The sequence below is a fragment of the Zingiber officinale genome, chromosome 4A, assembly GCF_018446385.1.
Source record: "Zingiber officinale cultivar Zhangliang chromosome 4A, Zo_v1.1, whole genome shotgun sequence".
Lineage (NCBI taxonomy): Eukaryota > Viridiplantae > Streptophyta > Magnoliopsida > Zingiberales > Zingiberaceae > Zingiber > Zingiber officinale.
The window spans coordinates 2682617-2700881 of NC_055992.1; the positions used below are offsets into that span (position 1 = coordinate 2682617).

The window sequence follows — 18265 nt, forward strand, 5'->3', positions numbered from 1 at the left end:
AGTCAGAAGACCCCACCTCTCTCGGTCTCTTGACGAGACTGCACGTGCCATGCGACATAAAAAATTATAAATAAAATAAATGCTGGAGAAAAAAAAATCTTCTTCCGAATTATAAGGGCATCGGACTCCCACCGTGGACGTAGCGACACAGGAACTCCTCCTTTTCTAACGGGTAATGGATCGGATTCAATTTGGATTTTATATCCTTATATATGATGATATATTCATACCTATTATTAAAGAATTGAATATTTTTTATAATTTTAATTTTCTTTTGTTTCTATTTAATTATTATTATTCAATAAAAATATATTAAAATTATTCTATTAAAAAAATCTATATATAATTAAAAAATAAATTAAACATCTATATAGTATCCTCCTAATATTAACAAAAAATAATAAATTAATTTTAGAATTCTTTTAATATATGTATATATATTATTTAATCGGATATTGAAGTCAGATATCGAGTATTGATAGTCTCTTCATACCTTCCTTCATTAGGATCGAATATCGAATCCTCCATCTAATTCGGTCCATCTAATCCGGATGAAATTGTTATCCCTACCTATTCCTTCGGCCAGAAACGGTTTCGTGATTTTAGAGTCGTTCCTTTTATATATATATTTTTTTAAAATTTTAAAATGGGTGTTTTAATTTAAATTTAGTGGTGGAGAGGTGTTTTAATTAAGTCTCTCCGATCTGTCGACTTATGTGCCGTTTTTTAAGCTATATCGTCACCGAGCGGGGGATTGAGGTGAACCCTGGCAAAGTGAAGACGCTCCAAGATATACCACCACCCCGCAATCTAAAAGAAGTGCAGAGGCTGACCGGAAGAATCACGACTTTGTCAAGGTTCATTTCCAAGTCATCCTACCGAAGCCTGCCGTTCTTCAAGATTCTGCGGCGAGCAACCAAGTTCCAATGGGATGACTGGTGTGACCATGCCTTTGAAGAGCTCAAGCAATATCTTAGCTCCCTGCCCATCTTGGCTAAACCGATCATGGGGGAGCCGCTTTGGATTTATCTATCATCTACCGAATCTGCGATTGGATCGGCATTAATCAGGCAAGAGGGGGGAATACAACAACCAGTGTATTTTTTGAGCCACATATTGAAAGATGTCGAGTCTCGCTACACCGGTCTCGAAAAGCTCACTTATGCATTAGTTCTCGCCGCCCGAAGGCTCCGACCCTATTTCCTGGCTCACTCCATAATCGTAATGACCAACAGCACCTTGGGTCGAGTATTGCTCAACCCCGAGGCGTCCGGTCGGCTAATCAAGTGGACCACTAAACTCAGTGAGTTTGACATCCAATATCAACCCCGGTCGGCCATAAAAGCACAAGCATTGGCGGACTTCGTCACAGAAGTACAAAATCCAGAATCGAAAGCCTCATGGAAGGTATACGTGGATGGGTCGTCCGCTCGTCAGAGAAGTGGAATTGACATCTTACTCATATCTCCGAGAGAAGACTGGATGCAGTTATCCATTCGGTTGGACTACCGAATCACCAACAACGAAGCTGAGTATGAAGCACTCATAGTCGACCTATAAGCAGCTTGGCATGTCCGTACCACCAAGGTACTCCTACATTCAGACTCACAGTTGGCCGCCCAACAACTGAACGGAACGTTCGAGATCAATAGCGCACAACTCAGGCTATATGCGGAGGCCTTCGAGAAGCTCAAGGCGAACTTCCGAGAAGTTGTCATACACAAAATTCCCTGATTGGAGAACCAAACAACAGATGAACTGGCAAAGCTGGCTATGAAGGCGATCACTTTGTCACATTTGGAAGACAAACGTAAAAACGGCAAAAAGAAGAATGTTAAGAAGAAGACGGGTCCCAATTTTGTCTTAAAGTTTACGCCGATCAGATGAAGTCAAACAGAAAGTACAACCAAAAGACCCCCAAACGAGGCATACAAGGAGATGTCAACACTCATACCAAGTAATTCAGAGCATCGTCTGGAATGGAGTCGTTGAGCTGGTCACAGTCAATGATAGTGCCTTCCAGATCGGCGGGCAGGTGTCCCTTCTTTTTGAGTTGGTCAAAAACGTTGTCAATGGCAAGTCCGAAAAGTTGAAGAATTCGGTCTACGAACTTGTTAACGAAGGTATCAGACCGGATGCAGGCCACCTTCATCTCCTCGAAGCAGCTAGGCTCGCTTTCTTTATGTGTCTCTAGAGCCGACCGGGCGCTCTCCAGGTCTGCCTTCACCACCGCAAGATCGGCATCCTTATCGGACAGCTGGCTCCTTAAAGTGGCTTCTTCGGACTCGCGGGCTTGCCGCTCGGACGCTAGCAGGTCCTCTACCTTCTTCAGCTCGTCCTCGGCCTGTTTCAGCTTCCACTCAAGAGCCCGGGCCTCAACATTCTTCTTTTCCAGATCGTCAACGACCCTTTGCTTGCGGTTAGTGGCGAGCATGATTTTGCTCTCGAAGGTAGTATTCTCCTTCTTGAGTCGGTCGATATACCCGGCCTGCTCAGTACTCTTGCCTCGCTCGGCAATGAGCAGCTCTTCACTCTTGGCCAAATCGACCTGCAGTTGAGCCACCTGAGTGTCGTTCAGGCCATGAGTGGTACCCGACTGCCCGGAAGTTTCCTTCAGCCGTCTTAGCTCATCCTCCACAAAAGCGAGCCTCTGGCACATATCGCCGTTTACCCAAAACTATAGAAATCAAAACCCAGATTAGATCAGAGACAAGGCCAGATTAATTGATACAGGAACTGAAAGAGAAACTCACACTGGTAAGTTGCCTAGTGTGGCTATCTGCTAATACACCCGGGGGGCGCGATCGTCGCTCGGGCACATGCATCCTCCCACACCTCGGCCAATTGGCCTCGAATAATGATCCGATGTTCAATCTGGCCTGCCAAGTCCCTCGTTGCTAAAAAGCTCTTCGGTTGGAAGATGGAGGGTTGCAGTGACGCGTCTCCGGCCAGTGGGGGCTGAATGAGAGGAAGCCGACCGGCCAGCGCGAGAAGAAGAGGGCGCAGGATTGATGCTTGATCTTAAGACGCGACCCTGACTCGATAGTAGCGGCAGACTGGTGATGGGAGGGCCGACAAGAGGGTCGGAGGGTGTCCAGTCAGAGGAGACATGAGTGGCCTCCGGCAATGTTGGTCCAGGAGCACCCATCCGATCGGTGATCCTCACCGCTGAAGAAGCTGAGCGAGCAGCTTTCTCCGCTCGGCGTCTCTTGCGTGTATTCTCAAGCGACGTCTCTGATAGTGAGCCCTCCTCGGGAATGGATTGAGTGGCCGGAGGTTCTGCGATCGGCGCACCAATCACCGCTCCTTCAGTCGGCACTTGACCCGACTCCCCACCAGCCTCTTGAATACCTACGGGCCCGTGATCGATGGGTGATGGCTCTGGAAGATCGTCTGATCGGAACCCGCGCTCGGCCAAAACTTTGACCACTACTTTGTCGACGTCAACAGTAGTAAGCTTCGATTGCCCAATCAGTCGTGCCCTCATCATGATGTCGGCTGCGAGATAAAAAAAGAAATAAGTTAGACAAAAAAGAAAAAAAAAAAGCGAGTCAACGGTTTACCTAAGTTGACTGGCTCGGATGGGCCAACTGGGCGGGGATAGCAAACTCATATTCGGGCGTTCCCTCATCTGCCTGCGAAGAAGCATATCCGACCAGAGTGCCAAGTAGGGAGTAATATTTTCGCACCATTTTTTCTAGTCAGTCGGACTTATAATCTCCTTCGACTAGACTTAAAGGGTAGGCATGTGATCCGGTGGTGACTCAGCAAGGCCCACCTCCAAGGAAGATCAGCGCTTTGATGGTCGCCAAAGTCAAGGGGTGGTTAACTAAGGGACTAGCCGATCGGAATGTCATTCGTCCCCGAGTGGTCGAAAAAGTTCAGAGAGGGTTGGCCGAGCCTCCAACACACCAAGGCAAAGGCATTCAAGCCGATCAGCCCAGACATAGGCGTATGAGGTCAAAGAAGTGGTCGGTCGGACCGATCAAGAGGAATCCAGTCGGACTACTAGCCGACAAATAAGACTAAGGACACTTGACAATATCTTTTTGGGAGTCGGTGTCGCCGACTAACGACACAGATGTACAGAAGATCGTACGGAAGAAGATTCCGTCGCCTTGGCAGAGATGTGTTTGCCCCCGTTATGGTAAGATGTCAGGGATCCTTTCCCGATGATAGCTTTTGGAGAAAGTTTGGGAATACGCATCTGCCCGGGAAGCGTGCAGTCTACCCGTCGAAGCTCTATATAAGGAGGAGAGCAGCCATCCGCGGAGGTATGCATAGACGTCTTCTGGAACCACTGCTTGTTGTTTCCTCTTTGCTTCCTTTGTTTTCCTCACTTGTCGGTGTGTGACTTGAGTGTCGGAGGGCCGTCGCTGGAAATTCCCTCTCAGCTTGGCACTAACGACTTATGATTACAGAAACAGAAGACCATCAGTGAAGATAAGGGGCCGCCTCATCATTACTTCTTGATTGCCATCAACTCAGTTTCAAGATAGGATTACTTAATTTTGCATGACTAAAGATGTTGAATATTGGACATGACAATTAATATTATTGAAGCTCTGTGATATTTTTCAATCTGCTCATCAGTCTATCTTTTTAATTGGAGTTTGGACAAGTGTTTTTGTACATTCGTTGAAAAAAATCATATTAATTCAAATAGTTTTTATAAATAAGGATGAGTAGAATAAAAATAAAATAAGTCAAAATTGCTCTATCAAATTAAACTACTTGCACCTAAAATAAGAACTCAATGACTTCTTTTTCATTGTATTTTTTGAAATGAATTTTCTTCCTTATTTTACAAATGTATATATATTTTCGCTATATATATATATATATATATATATATCTATATATATATATATATATATATATATATAGAACTCCTGCACGCCTGCACAATCACCGCACAGTGCATGACTGTGCATGTGCACAAAAGATCACTCATTTTTTTAATTTTTTAATATTTTAAATTATAGAAATTAATTAAAAAAAATAACATTTTCTTATATAAATTTCTAATACATTAATATATTCCCTCAACATATTACAATACTCAATAAATACTTAAATTTATCTTATTTTATTTTTTTTTTAAAACCAAACACTATAACCTAATTAGAAAGTCTGAACCCTAGAGGTAAAATCTAAAAAAAAATAGCTAAAAAATTATAACTCAATTGGGAAGCCTGGACCCTAGAAATAAAATTTAAAAAAAATATTTTAACGCACCCAATTGAATATTGTAATATGTTGAGGGGATATATTAATGCATTAAAAATTTATATAAGAAAATGTTAATTTTTTTAATTGATATATATATATATATATATATATAAATTTTTTTTTAATATTATATGTATTTTGAATTTAAAATTTTAGGATTTAAGAGTTGGGTTATAATAAATTTAAAGGTTCAGACTTCTCTTTGGATTATAGTGTTCAAGATTAAAAATTTTAGATGCTCACGAAGTACATTATATATATTTAGGGTTTAAAATATTTGAATTTAAAAGTTGTGTTATAATAAGTTTAAAGTTTAAACTAATAGGATTTTCCTTGTAGGGTTCAATCTTTCCTCTTCAGTTATACTGTTCAAGATAAAAAATTTTAGATGTTCACAAAATATAGTATCTATCTTTAAGAAAATGTTGATTTAAAATAAAATTAAAAACATTAAATTTAGGTGTCTCGATTGAATCCAAGCACTTGGATCACTATGACATGTACAGGCACTTGGATCACTTGGATCTCGTCTGCCGCATAGCGCAGCTATATATATATATATATATATATATATATAGTAATTAACTTGTTTATGATAGAAAAATGGATTGAGAAATCTCAATGCAAATCTCATGTATTCTATTTAAATTTTAAGAAATTATAAATTGGATAGACAAAAATCACAAAATTATGGAAGTGTATCAGAATCCATAGTATGCAATCAATTCTGAACAAGATCTTCAATTTACAGATTTTTCTTAATATCCAAAGAGTTTTGTCGATTAGGAAATAAAACAAAAATATTGTCGGCAAACTGGGACCATAACCCTTATTTATAGAAACATAAATTTACTTATTTTTAATTTGACCCCTTAACAAATAAAAAATTATGCACGATATCCATATTAATTTATTCATAACAATTAAACTCTTAAGTCATATTTCTTAATCATAAATTTGATTACATTAACTTATGACTTGACATTAGATATTTATAATTATAATTATGACCCCAACATTTTAATAGTTTAAATAAAATTTGAGACCCTTAATGTATAATTTTTATATCATAGACATAGAATTTTTAAAATAAATATAAAATTATAAAAGCACAATCAAAATGAAGCACTTTTGTTTTTTAAGAAAAAAACAATTCTCACTCTACCATTGATATTTTGCAAAAATCAAAAACTCTTTTTGAGAATATTATTTACCAACTTTTAAAAAGTATAAACAAAAATATACTTTGTTGGTTGCAATCATGCTAAACTAATCTTGTTCTTTGGAATTTACTTGTACTTCATCATTTAGTTTGTGTTTTGTTGAACTCATCTTTCTTTCTCTTCTCAAAAGGGCCGACTGGGCTGGGCCCGTCCCTGCGCCTGAAAGGCCCATTTTACGATTCCTAAAGAAATTCTATTCCAAAAGCTTTCTTTAAAAAAAACAGGAGAAAGAATTTCAGAGTTTATCTTTAATTAATAGTACTGATAATTAAAAAAAAGAAACAATTTGAATATGCAAAATGGCATGTTTTGATGCTTTTAATATTTTAATAATTTTAAAATGGAGAAAATTCAGGTGGGCATTGATTTTTTTTTCCTGATAAAAGTGGAGTTCCTGGTTCGGATCGCACATTACTATCCTACCCGTTTTTTAGCCACTGTTTTATCGACACGTGGATTAATTCTTCTGGGCTCCATGGAACAGCATAGCAGGTGAGCCTTGGGCTGGTTTTATCGTTTTATACCATGTAACGTGATTTATTATCGTGAATGTCGGCGATATATTAATTAGAAATAGAAGCGTATCGCTTTGGAGAACACTGGCCATCGCTTAATCCCACGCGAACCAATCACGTTGCGATATTGACGACGACGCGGCGGCGGCGGCGGCGACGACGACTACGAAGGGATGGCGAGGCGAGGGGGATTGCAGGAGGAGTACGATTATCTGTTCAAGATGGTCTTGATCGGCGACTCGGGCGTTGGCAAATCCAACCTCCTCTCCCGCTTCACCAGAAACCAATTTTCCATCGACTCCAAGTCCACCATCGGCGTCGAATTCGCCACCCGCACCCTCCAGGTCTTGTTCCATATCCAATTTACTATACGAGATATTCAAAGATTTGGCCTTGTTGTCTTCGAGTGGCTTTGAGGGATCTCAAGCTACAGTGTCGCTTCGAGTTCATTAGGTGTTCAAATTTTGATATGTCGATTTTGATGAATCACATTCGGATCTTTCTACGTTTTACTTAATCGAAAATTTTCACTTTTGTTGGATTTAGCAAGTTTCTTGATAGAGATCGGCGCCTAATGTTTGGCTGTTTCTTTCATTTCCTTTGCTATCCACTGGAGTTCGAATATACGAGTTTGGTTATGATTTTAAAATTGATTAGTCATACTTATGGGATGAAAATGAGACGCCCGATCGTTCTTTCATGATAACTATATGATGGAATGAGTTTGAAAAACTGTAAGTCACGAGCTAGTTACTTTTGTTCTTCTAGGTTTCAATAGATTTTTATAAGACAAAAAGGATTACTTGAGAAGTAACATAGTTTAATTTTTGGGGCCAATATCTCGCTTCCTAGTGATTTAACTTAAGGAATATGCTAAAATTGATTTTTCTATCTGGATGAATTTCCAGCTAGAAAAATTTAATGTCTGCCGTCAATAAATTTCTACAGTTCGATTCCATTTCAATTTTAAGCCTCACTTTTAGTGTTTGAAAGAAGAGACTAACACCAAGACTTTATAGTTTGCAAAAACCAAAAGTAGCACCATAATTCCCTTTTCAATCTTCAGTAATTAGTTCAACTTGAATGCATGAATTTGACAGAAAGAACTAGATAACTGCCTTCCACACGACACCTATGCATAAATATGACAGAAAGGAGTAGAAAGTTTTCTTGCACTCGGCATCTTCCTTTTCTGAAGGAAATGGAAGGTGGAAAACCTACCTAAATATAATTTAGAAGGTACAATGTACAATTATATGTGTAAGAAAGAAAATGAAAGAAATCTGTCACTATAGGTAAACATCAACTAGAAATTTAATCGGCCCAAAGTGCTACCATCCTTGTAGGCCATTGGGGGTACTTCGTTTGGTTGTTTGATTTCTCATTTAAGGATCCATAAGCTTCTCTTGAACCTAGTAGCCCGTGGTCATTTGAGAGGAAGTCCTTTCATATTTTTATAGACAATCATCCTCCATCTTCACCTGAAGAAGACAATTAAGTTCTAGATGTAAGAGGGGTTCTGATAACAAAGGGATTTATTCATTAACAACCCATAGCGATAAGATAGCATGAAAACAAATTAAGTGATTACCAGTTCGATTCTTGGAGGAAATTATAGATGGGTCCTGGATAATGCCATTTGTTTTAGTAGTCTTTCATGGGGCTTGTCTCTTTCAATGATCCAAGCCAACAGTTGAACTTCTTTTTTTTTTTTTTTTTTTTTGAGGTTTGGCTGTCCTAGTAGACTTTGCCCAAATCCCATAAGAACGTGTTCTAAAAAATAACCCTACCTTTTGGCGGCAATGCTCATAACTAAAAATTTGTTCTAGGCTATAGATACAGCAGCTTGTTGCATTATAGAACAGTCAAGTTTAAGTATGACCTAATAATATCACCCATGGTTGAGGTCTCTTTCATACTTCTTTAGTGAAACTTGGTCTCTTTCTTTTGATTTTCTTTTTTAAGTTTTGTTTAAGGTTCATATGGATTACTTGTATTTAAAAGGTGTTATTACTCGGTATATTTTGCAAGTTAAGTGATTAGGTTTAAAGTTCCTCATATTTTAACACATGTAAACCAAGTTTCATTTTGGGGGTAACCAGTGAATTATACTTGAATCTTGATTTGATTGTGAAATCTGTAGTCGTTGTCAGTTAGTACTCTGTGTATCTCTCCTCTTTTATTGATTGTGTACTATTTCTTTATTCTCTTCTCAGTAATCTTAAAATCTGCATAAAATTTACTCTTCTTGATAAGGCTGGCTGAAAGTACTAGTCAACTAAGAGGTAATTGTTGATGATACTTCTGTTATGTATTGTATGGTAAAAGGTGAAACTACAAATGTAGCCATTGAATGTTTTCATTCATTGCGTATACGCTAAATTTCATAGAAAATCTGATGGAATTTTGAGCCTTCAAAATTATCATGGGTGGGCTCGAACATCAAATTTCAAGAGGGAGAATGATTCTGATGAAGGTGGATCAACTGATAAAGAGTTAAAGAAGGATTTCTTGTGAATGATATAGTATTTTATAGGTCTGTTTGGAAAACCCATGGTAAGAACTTGTACTAATTATGTTATGAGGCAGCTTTTTATATTTATGCACTTTTCTATTTGTTCATACCTCTACCTTATATCGCTTCTCATCATTGTCCCGTCTTTCTCAGGTTGAAGGCAAGACAGTAAAAGCACAGGTATGGGACACAGCAGGTCAAGAACGATACCGAGCAATCACCAGTGCCTACTACCGCGGTGCCCTTGGTGCACTCCTTGTTTATGATGTAACTAAGCCTAAGTCCTTCGAAAATGCCAGTCGTTGGCTCAAGGAGCTCCGTGATCACGCTGATTCAAACATCACAGTCATGCTCATTGGTAATAAAACTGATCTCAAGCATCTCCGTGCCATCGCCACAGAGGATGCTGAAAGCTTTGCTGAGAAGGAAGGCATTTTCTTCATGGAGACCTCTGCCCTCGAGGCTACCAATGTGGAGAAGGCATTTCAGATCATTCTTTCCGAGATATATACCATCATGTGCAAGAAGTCCCTGATCTCTTCCACAGAACCCAGGCTGAAGCCAGGAGCTTCTGAGAACATAAAGGGAGGAAACACCATTGAGGTGACAGAGACTAATGCTACCAACACACAAAGTAGATGCTGTTCAACATAGCTATCGATATACTCCATCCTATATTGCCTTCACATGATGTATTACCCAGGAATGAAAACAAATATAGTTTTTATTGAAATTATGTGCTCAAATGGAAAGCATTTCCCAAGCTCGCAAGCTGTTGACTAAATCTAATTTGAATGTCATGAAGTTCAGTTCAGTTCAGCCCTTTTGTTCACCCATTTGCCTAAGATTCTCAATCATTACTTCTGTATAATTTTGTTTTCATTTGTTTGATTCAGATGAGGCATCATAAAACAATAACTAGATACAGATCTGATGAACCGAGGCTCTCACATGCACAACAGTCTAAAATAAATTCATTTCTTGGCACCACTCGTCCACACGCTGTCCGAGAACATGCAACTGAGCCCACTTCTGCCAGATCTTCAGGAACAACTCATGAAGTAAGATTCAGATACACTGTTTGTCACTTCAATTGAAAAATATACATAATTTTGTCTGTCGGCTGGTTTCTCAAAAGTTTTATAAACCTTAATGTGACAGAAGTTATCTTGTCTCATTGTGATCCTAGTTAAGTAAAAGATTATGTAGTAGACATCTCAATTGTTGTTATTATCGATGGCGTTGACAGTGAGAGATGGCAATCAAGCTAAAGCTGATAAATTTAATGAGTTTATGTACCTCATAGGGCACGTTTCAACTACTCCAATGTTATTTACTAGTTTCTACGCCCAATACTACAATCATGTACATGATTAAATTTGATAAATAATTGATCTACAGTCATAAGACAGTAACACCTGAACTAACTTGTAAGTCTGCATTTCTTAGGAGTTGGTTGCTCTTATTCTCAGCTAAGATTTGAAGCAATGATTGTAGGATCAGAAAACAGAGATAATTCTTTCAAAAACTTGAATGAAAAAGATTGAAACTCAAGGCAAGTTAGATTGGCATGTCAATGTTTTCGTTGTAGGACAAGCAGTACTTTAGAAGCAATTGTTACTAAAAAAAAATTGAAGAAATTTTTTTCCAGCATTTTATTTATTTATGTTCTTTTTTTTATGTTTAATAATTATCTTGAATGGGATGTCGCATAATGGAGAATACGGCGTAATAAATAAGCCACAGTGGCACATGCAGTCCCGTCTAGAGACCGAGAGAGGTGGGGTCCTCTGACTTCTGATCCGACGGACTAGAGCGTAGCATGGTCCGAATGGACGGTCAGATCGGCACCCCCTCTCTCGCTCCCGCCTCTTTCACCGAATCCCTTATTAATAGCTTGCTTCCAAAGTCCACCGGCAGGCTCACATGGTCGTCATCTCTTCCCACATTCCGCTGCGCTCCAGTTCTTCTTCTTCTTCTTTAAGGGGTTTTGTGCCCTTTTTCATGAAGGAATCTGCGGCGATTTCGAATCCCTAGGCTTGGATCCGAGTGTACTTTCCTCAAATTGCAGTAAGTATGGTCTCTTCTCATCTTGGTGATTCATGGAGTTTGGGTTTCATTTTTCTGGCTCGTCGTTTTATCCTTGATTTTCTTTTCCTCCTTTCTTTGAGAAATTTCTTGAATCGCTGAGTGAACTGGTGCTGGAATTGGAAAAGTTTTGGGACAAATTTGAGGATGTGGCATGGGGCTTCGAGGGGGGCGAAATGCGTCTAAATCTTAGGTTGTATTCAACGAAAAAGAGCTCTGTTCGTCTCGAAATGTAAGCAGATGCTCGGATATGGACGTCTGTGAATTTCTCAGCGCCAGGGAAACTCGCTCTAGTCGTGGTGGGTTATCATCTTAGATTTATGTCGTGCCATAAAAGTCCATGGTTGATGGAACCCCGCTTGAATGCTTGATGACTGAACCCCCAACAAATGTACATCCTTATCGGTTGGGGATGGAGACTTGACCCAACGTCTTTCTTTTGCGAATTTATTTAGGTTTTCCCTTTTTCTCTCATAACTTGATGGGAGACAGTAAAAGGAGCGTGCTTGTTTGAGTTTTGATGAACTCACGTGTAATTATTGTCCTTGAAGACTTGGAGAAGAGGGGGCACTGCATGTAAAGTTTCCAGGCGGTTGCATAAGCAAGGTACATTCTTTTTGATCAAATTAAGCAAGGTACATTTATGATGGGGCAATGATATGTTAAGCTTTAACCATGCCCCTTATGTGAACTTGTGACAGAAAAAAGAGGGAAGATGTGCAAAATAAGACGATAGCTTTCTCCTATGTGAGATGTTTATGAGTTTGGGCCGGTGGCTGTTAGGCAAAAGTCTTCCACTAGTCTAAATCATAAAAGAGGTAACTTGGATCTGGTTAGACTGAAACTAAGAAATTTGAGACTTGATATCATTCAAATGTCTACGTCTGAGTAATTAAACACCTTAAAGCGTCACACTGTAAAGTTTGATTTGTATTTGTATTTGTTGTCAATTAATTGCTTTGTTTGTTGTCAATTAATTGCTTGGCTTGTTGTCATCAAAAGTTAGATTGTTTTCCTTTGTTTGCTATGTGCTACCTTCTTACTAATCTTATTCAATTGTATGTTTAATGACTGATGCTGCTAAATTTTTTTGGTGCAGAATGACATTCAGGAACCAGAAGTATCCCCTCCATGGTTAGTTCTGTTGTTTTTCCTGCTTGACAACTAATCAAATGGCAACTGATGTTGATGAAGCTTATCAAGGATGGTCTCAGGAGCTCTCTGATGGATATGAGTCACATGTAATTTTTTTCCATTATCTACATTCTATAATTTCTTTGATTTCCTGTTCTTGTGCCCTTGAGTTGCATACTACTCAAGCCTTTTTTTATTTGTCCACTCAGGTACTAATGCTATTGATTTGTTTATAACAGAATCATAATTCAGGGTTTTGTTATTAGACAATTTGAAGAATGAAGGGAATAATGATTAGCAGTTGCTAATAGAGGCAATTATGTAAATGAACTTAGTTCATGTAATGAAAGAAAAAATGAAAAAAAAGAGTTTAAAACATTGATAAAACATAAATGAACTGCAAGATTCATGTTCCGAAATTCATAATACGTACTAAAGAAAAGAATATGATTTACTTATTTTGAGAGAGAAAGGAATTCCAAAGGCCAAGAAGGTAGTCTACTTAATGGAATTTCACATAGAATGCACAAATATGTTAGTATCTCAAAAAAGGACTAATACAGACGATAAACATAACAAAAAAAATTTCATGATGCTGGAGCAATCAAGCCATGGACTAGGCTAGTATTTGAACTGAAATTGATCAAAACTTATTATTCTCGTCTCTTGTGATAGAAAAAAGTAGTAACTGATAAGTCTATCTTTGCAGCACATGTTTTCCTTTCATTTGGTATTTTAAGATAACCTTGCTATAGTTCTGCTCATTTGATGGAGCTTTTTGTGCAATTTTGTTATTTTTATGGATAGCTGCAAATCTAGCATTTTTGGCTGTGTTAAGTTTGTATAAACTGAGTATGAATTAGTTGGAACATGCTGTACCAGGTAATGGCAGATCCATGCCCTTTCTATATCACATATTTCCCTTTTCAGAATCAGCATAGATTTGTTATGGCTCCCTGTAATTAGTCTTTAAGTTTTCTTTTTCAGTTTTTTAGTAATTGTGTGACATGGTTTTTCATCAGTTTATGGTCCACAAATTGCTATGCTGGTCTATAATAGACAAAGGCTGCCATTCTTAGACAGTTTTTGAGAACTAATGTTGCAAGTCAAAAATCATACTCATGCAGATGATGGTTACTCTTCACTACTATACAAAATTCCCACTCAATTATGGCTAACTTGTTCCTCCAGGAAATTCCAGCATCTCAAATGCTTGATCACGGTTCCATTTCCTTTGGACGATTTCCAATTGAAACATTGTCATGGGAAAGGAGGTCAGTTTTTACTCACAACAGATGTCAGGAGGAACTAGAGAAGTTCAATGGTCTAGTTGCAAAAAAGAAAGCCTATTTTGAAGAGCGTTATAGAAGGATTAGAGCAAGGAAAGCTGAACAGAATCAGCAAACAGAGCTTACACTGGATTATAGTGGTGATTGTAGTATTTCTAGTCAAAGTGGAGAAGAAGATGCAGCAGCTATACAATATGAAAACATTAGAGATGGGAAAGACTACAGTGTTCATTCTTCCACAGAAGAAGCTGAACCTGGAACAACCTATGAACAAGAAATCAGCCATAGTGAGCCACTTCAAGAAAGATGCTTATGTCCAGATTCCACACTGCCTAATCTTACTTTGCGGATAGAAGTTTTGGATAGCCCTAAGCAAACTAAGAACTCTGACAATATGTTGCTGGTGCAACCATTCGAGACTCCATCACCATTGCGTCATACTGATGATTTAGAGGAGAAATCACAGTTTAGGAGCAATCTTGACCATAAAGAGGTCATGCAGAAACCACAGGACAAGGTATTAGATCTGAAGCCCAGAAGAGTTGCACAAGGGACAACACTAGATACGAGCAAATCAAACTCTCATCAGTCACAATCAATTGTCAAATCCCTGGATTATAAATCAATTTCCCACGTTAAGGTATTGCAGCACTTGTTTTTGACCATTTTTTTCAACGTCAAAAGAGAGACATTTTTTCTTGAATTGTTGCTAAAGAGGCTCTAAAAAAATTAAGAAGGTTGTGACTGATCCTTAATCTCAAGTCCTCTTGTTGATTTAATTGCATGTGTTATATATTGCTATTGAATCCTAGGCACCTTTGCTGAAGCATTTCTGAGCGAAACCTTTATTGACTAATTCTGTTATAAAGATTTACCTATCAAAGGTAGCTGATAAGATGTGCGTCCTTTGAACCAAAATGCAACTCTTGATAGTTAACGTGCAACTATCAAAAGTAAAAATAAATATAGAAATTAATGTCTAAAAAAATTAAAACCTCTATTTTATCTTACATAACTAAGACAACCAATCATTTTTTGTGTGTGCTCAGGACCTTGCTTCAGGTAAAAACATCAGAGGAGAAACTAAGGTGAATGTGGTTCAGTCATCAAAGGGAATAAGAACGACATCAAAGATGGCTAGTCAAACTCCAATCAGGGCAACAACTTGTACGGTCAAAAGCTCTACTAGGCCTACCTCGGTCGCTTCAAGTAGACCACATATAGAAACACACACTATATTAACTACCCCAGGTCTGTTTACACTTGTAATGGAAAGAAGAGCAAGCAAAAGAGGAAGTACAGAAAAGCTGACCTCTGGGGGCTCAAACTTGCATGCATCTAAGCCAATTCACCCTAAGGATAGTTCAAGTTCACAGGTGAATAAATTTGTTTTAAAGTACTGCAAAATATGGTGTTCATTTAAAATAGCCTCATCTAGTTTGTCTTATAAATTTTCTTTCAGATTCTGATTATTTTTAATAATTTCCTCAAGGAATATGATGCTGAACCATTTGTTCTTTGTGCATAAAAATTTATCAAAAAGTACTTCTAACATTTACATATTGCTCGTATGGTAATATTTTGACACGAGCCATTTATATTTTGTTTAATTTTCCTCTAGAGTAGAACTTCTTTTTTGATATTTTAGTTGCATAAATAACATTTTTTTTGCTTACTGCTTCATCTTTCTGTTCTCATCCTTCCATTTTTACAGGTCATGATGAACAAAGACGTTGCAACAAATGGATTGACAAAGAGAAGACCAGAAGTTAAAAGGTAAAAACCATATTATTGACATCTTTGCAGTAAGCTGACGTCTTCCAAATATTGTTTCTTAATCTTTCCCTGCGAACTTTAGGGACAAAAAAGGAGTAAGAAGTATTCCCTTGGCAGTTGATAGTCGGTCTAATAGCTTGAAGCGAACTCAGGCACTTGTTGCACCACCCAAGTCAAGGTGATGTTTGTTTAGGATTCTGATTTTATTGTGTATAAATTCACACGTCTGATTTTTTTTTACATATATAATTGTTCTTTCAGTGCTGTTAGCAAGGTTTAATATTGTCTTAAATTGTTGTTGTTATTAATTTATGAATTAATTACGCTTTTTAGAATCTGAATGCATTTTATTTGAATTTTTCAGGTCAGTTAACCTTCCTTCTCGGACCAAGCTTACAACTTGTGTCAGAGTTGAGACCCAGATTCAAACAACCAAAGGAGCTAAACAAAAAGAGGTATTATTTTATGTAAAATGGGTCTGTTGTCTCAAATTGCACCAATTTGATGAATAAGTAGGGATAGTAATGGGTTTAAAGATGCTATCCAAATCTAATATTGATTAACTATCTCCTATGCCAAATCGATTGCTATCTACTATTTGAAACCAATTAATTACTTTGTACGATAAATGGGTACTCAAACTGATTGATACCTTTTATTTTAAGCAATTGTAAACCTGATCCAAACTCGATTATTAAGGATAACAAGGCTAATCATATCTGACTTAAATAGGTCTGGTACTCATACATACCCAATTATTTGATACCCATTCATATCTAGCCAATGAAGGTCCAGATACAACTTGATCTACTTCTTCCTCTCTCTGATATCCAGATATGGAAGTGCAGATCATTTTCTTCTCCCTCTTCTTTTTTCCCTATCCTCTTGGTTCTTCCTATTCCTTCTTCCTTCCTCTTCTATGCTATCTTTGCATGTTGTTGGTGCATTGTGTCGACCATAAGACCCTTGTCGAGTGAGTTCCTTCTCCCTTTTTATCTTCTATATGTTTCATGCTGTTGTAAGTGTCGCCTCATGGAAAGTCTAAGAGTGATTCCAAGATCTCTCTCTCTCTCTAGTCTCTCTCTGCTTATGATGGTTGTTTTAAAATCAAGGAATTAAAACTTTGGTACTAGTCAAAATTTGGTTTCACTTGTATGCCGATTTTATGTTTACTTTCTCATGCTTATGCTTTCATCATTTCATTTGGTAAGAATTGATCTTATGCTCAATCTTGAAGGAGGGTGTTAAGAGCGCTTTCAGCTATGTACCTGCATTTACCTTCCTCCATATCCGTGGGACCGGCTCTAGGGGGGGCTGCTTATGTGGTGGTTTCACATTTTTTGAAGGAGGGTGTTAAGAGTTTTAAATCTGTTGCATTATTAGTCTAATGGATTTAGTCCCACATTAATTGTTTAGGTTAGGATTTCATATTGGGTCCTATATATATGTGCTATACATCTCTTGAATCAGATTGCAATACAATTTTATCATTCCCACTTGTTCAGCTTTTAGGTACTTATTTCATGCACATGAAACAATAAACAATTTTTTCTCATGATATATTCATCTCTGAAAGTTTGCACTTTCTTGTACTTATTCATTTTCGCTGATTAATCTCATTGAATTTCGATCAGGGAAATGCCAAAGACAGACAGTTTCAACAAATCGATGCAAAGATAGCTCCTATGGTATCTAGGAATCTGACAGCAACTAAGAAGGTCAAGGCTTGTATTGTTTAGAAAATTTTAATGTTATGCTTGTAAAAGTATTTTCATACCTTCCATGGAGCAGATGCATGCATTCCATTCACTTTTCATGCGTTTAATCATGTGGTTTCTAGCTTCCCCTTTGATTTTTCTTCTGAAGTGCCTAGCTCTCAATGGGATTGCTCGGATCCACACATCAGTTGGAGTCGAACGCCTCATTCCTGGGCTAAACTTTTCCTCTCTGCCCTTTGCCAGATCTACTGCCACTTTTATGATACCTTATTTCCATTATTGGCCTGTTGATCTACCAACCTTCACCTAAATTTGCAGCCACTCATCACTCAACAGACGCATTTATCTCAAGGAGGGAGGCAATCAAGGATGGTTGATGATCTATCCGTTGACGGGAGAAAGACAAGGTGCATCATCTTTTGCGCTAATTCAAATTCCTACATCAGGACAAATAAATTCTCTCGGCCATGCTTTTGACTCTGCCATCATTTCTTTCTTCCAAACAGGAGATCAGAGACACCAAAATGGCGATAACCTGAATGTTTGTGAGCCACCTGAAGTAAAACATCATCTGTCATGCACGCCTCCTGTTTTAGGGGGGACCTTGTAGTAGCTTAGCTAGTCTATACAACCGTGTACAAATATGTGACATATTTGTCTCCTTGTAGAGGATCTTGTATTCGCACCTAAATTCATGTTCCCCAATATAAAACTTGTTGACAGTCTCTCGTTCGAATCCAGCTTTATGCAAATACCAGCAAATTTCCTTTCTAGG

The 18265-nt window shown here is 38.1% G+C and overlaps 2 protein-coding genes across 5 annotated transcripts; both read left to right on the forward strand.

The window, feature by feature from the left end:
- The first annotated feature begins 7028 nt into the window (after positions 1-7028).
- LOC121969255 (ras-related protein RABA2a-like) lies at positions 7029-10304 on the forward strand. The gene is made up of 2 exons (XM_042519244.1): positions 7029-7314; positions 9639-10304. The coding sequence occupies exons 1-2, from the start codon at positions 7144-7146 to the stop codon at positions 10137-10139; spliced, it is 672 nt and encodes a 223-aa protein (XP_042375178.1). The 5' UTR covers positions 7029-7143; the 3' UTR covers positions 10140-10304.
- A 1091-nt stretch (positions 10305-11395) lies between these two features.
- On the forward strand, positions 11396-18215 carry LOC121969256 (protein WVD2-like 7). Of its 4 annotated transcripts, none has more exons than XM_042519245.1 (12): positions 11396-11555; positions 11657-12179; positions 12275-12391; positions 12673-12814; positions 13899-14636; positions 15046-15372; positions 15711-15772; positions 15855-15950; positions 16137-16227; positions 17407-17490; positions 17809-17897; positions 17997-18215. In XM_042519245.1, the coding sequence occupies exons 4-12, from the start codon at positions 12746-12748 to the stop codon at positions 18022-18024; spliced, it is 1584 nt and encodes a 527-aa protein (XP_042375179.1). In that variant the 5' UTR covers positions 11396-11555; positions 11657-12179; positions 12275-12391; positions 12673-12745; the 3' UTR covers positions 18025-18215. The 4 variants fall into 4 exon arrangements, with proteins under 4 accessions (XP_042375179.1, XP_042375181.1, XP_042375180.1 ...); XM_042519246.1 differs by having other exon boundaries at positions 11397-11555; positions 12125-12179; XM_042519247.1 differs by lacking the exons at positions 11657-12179; positions 12275-12391.
- The last annotated feature ends 50 nt before the right edge of the window (positions 18216-18265 follow it).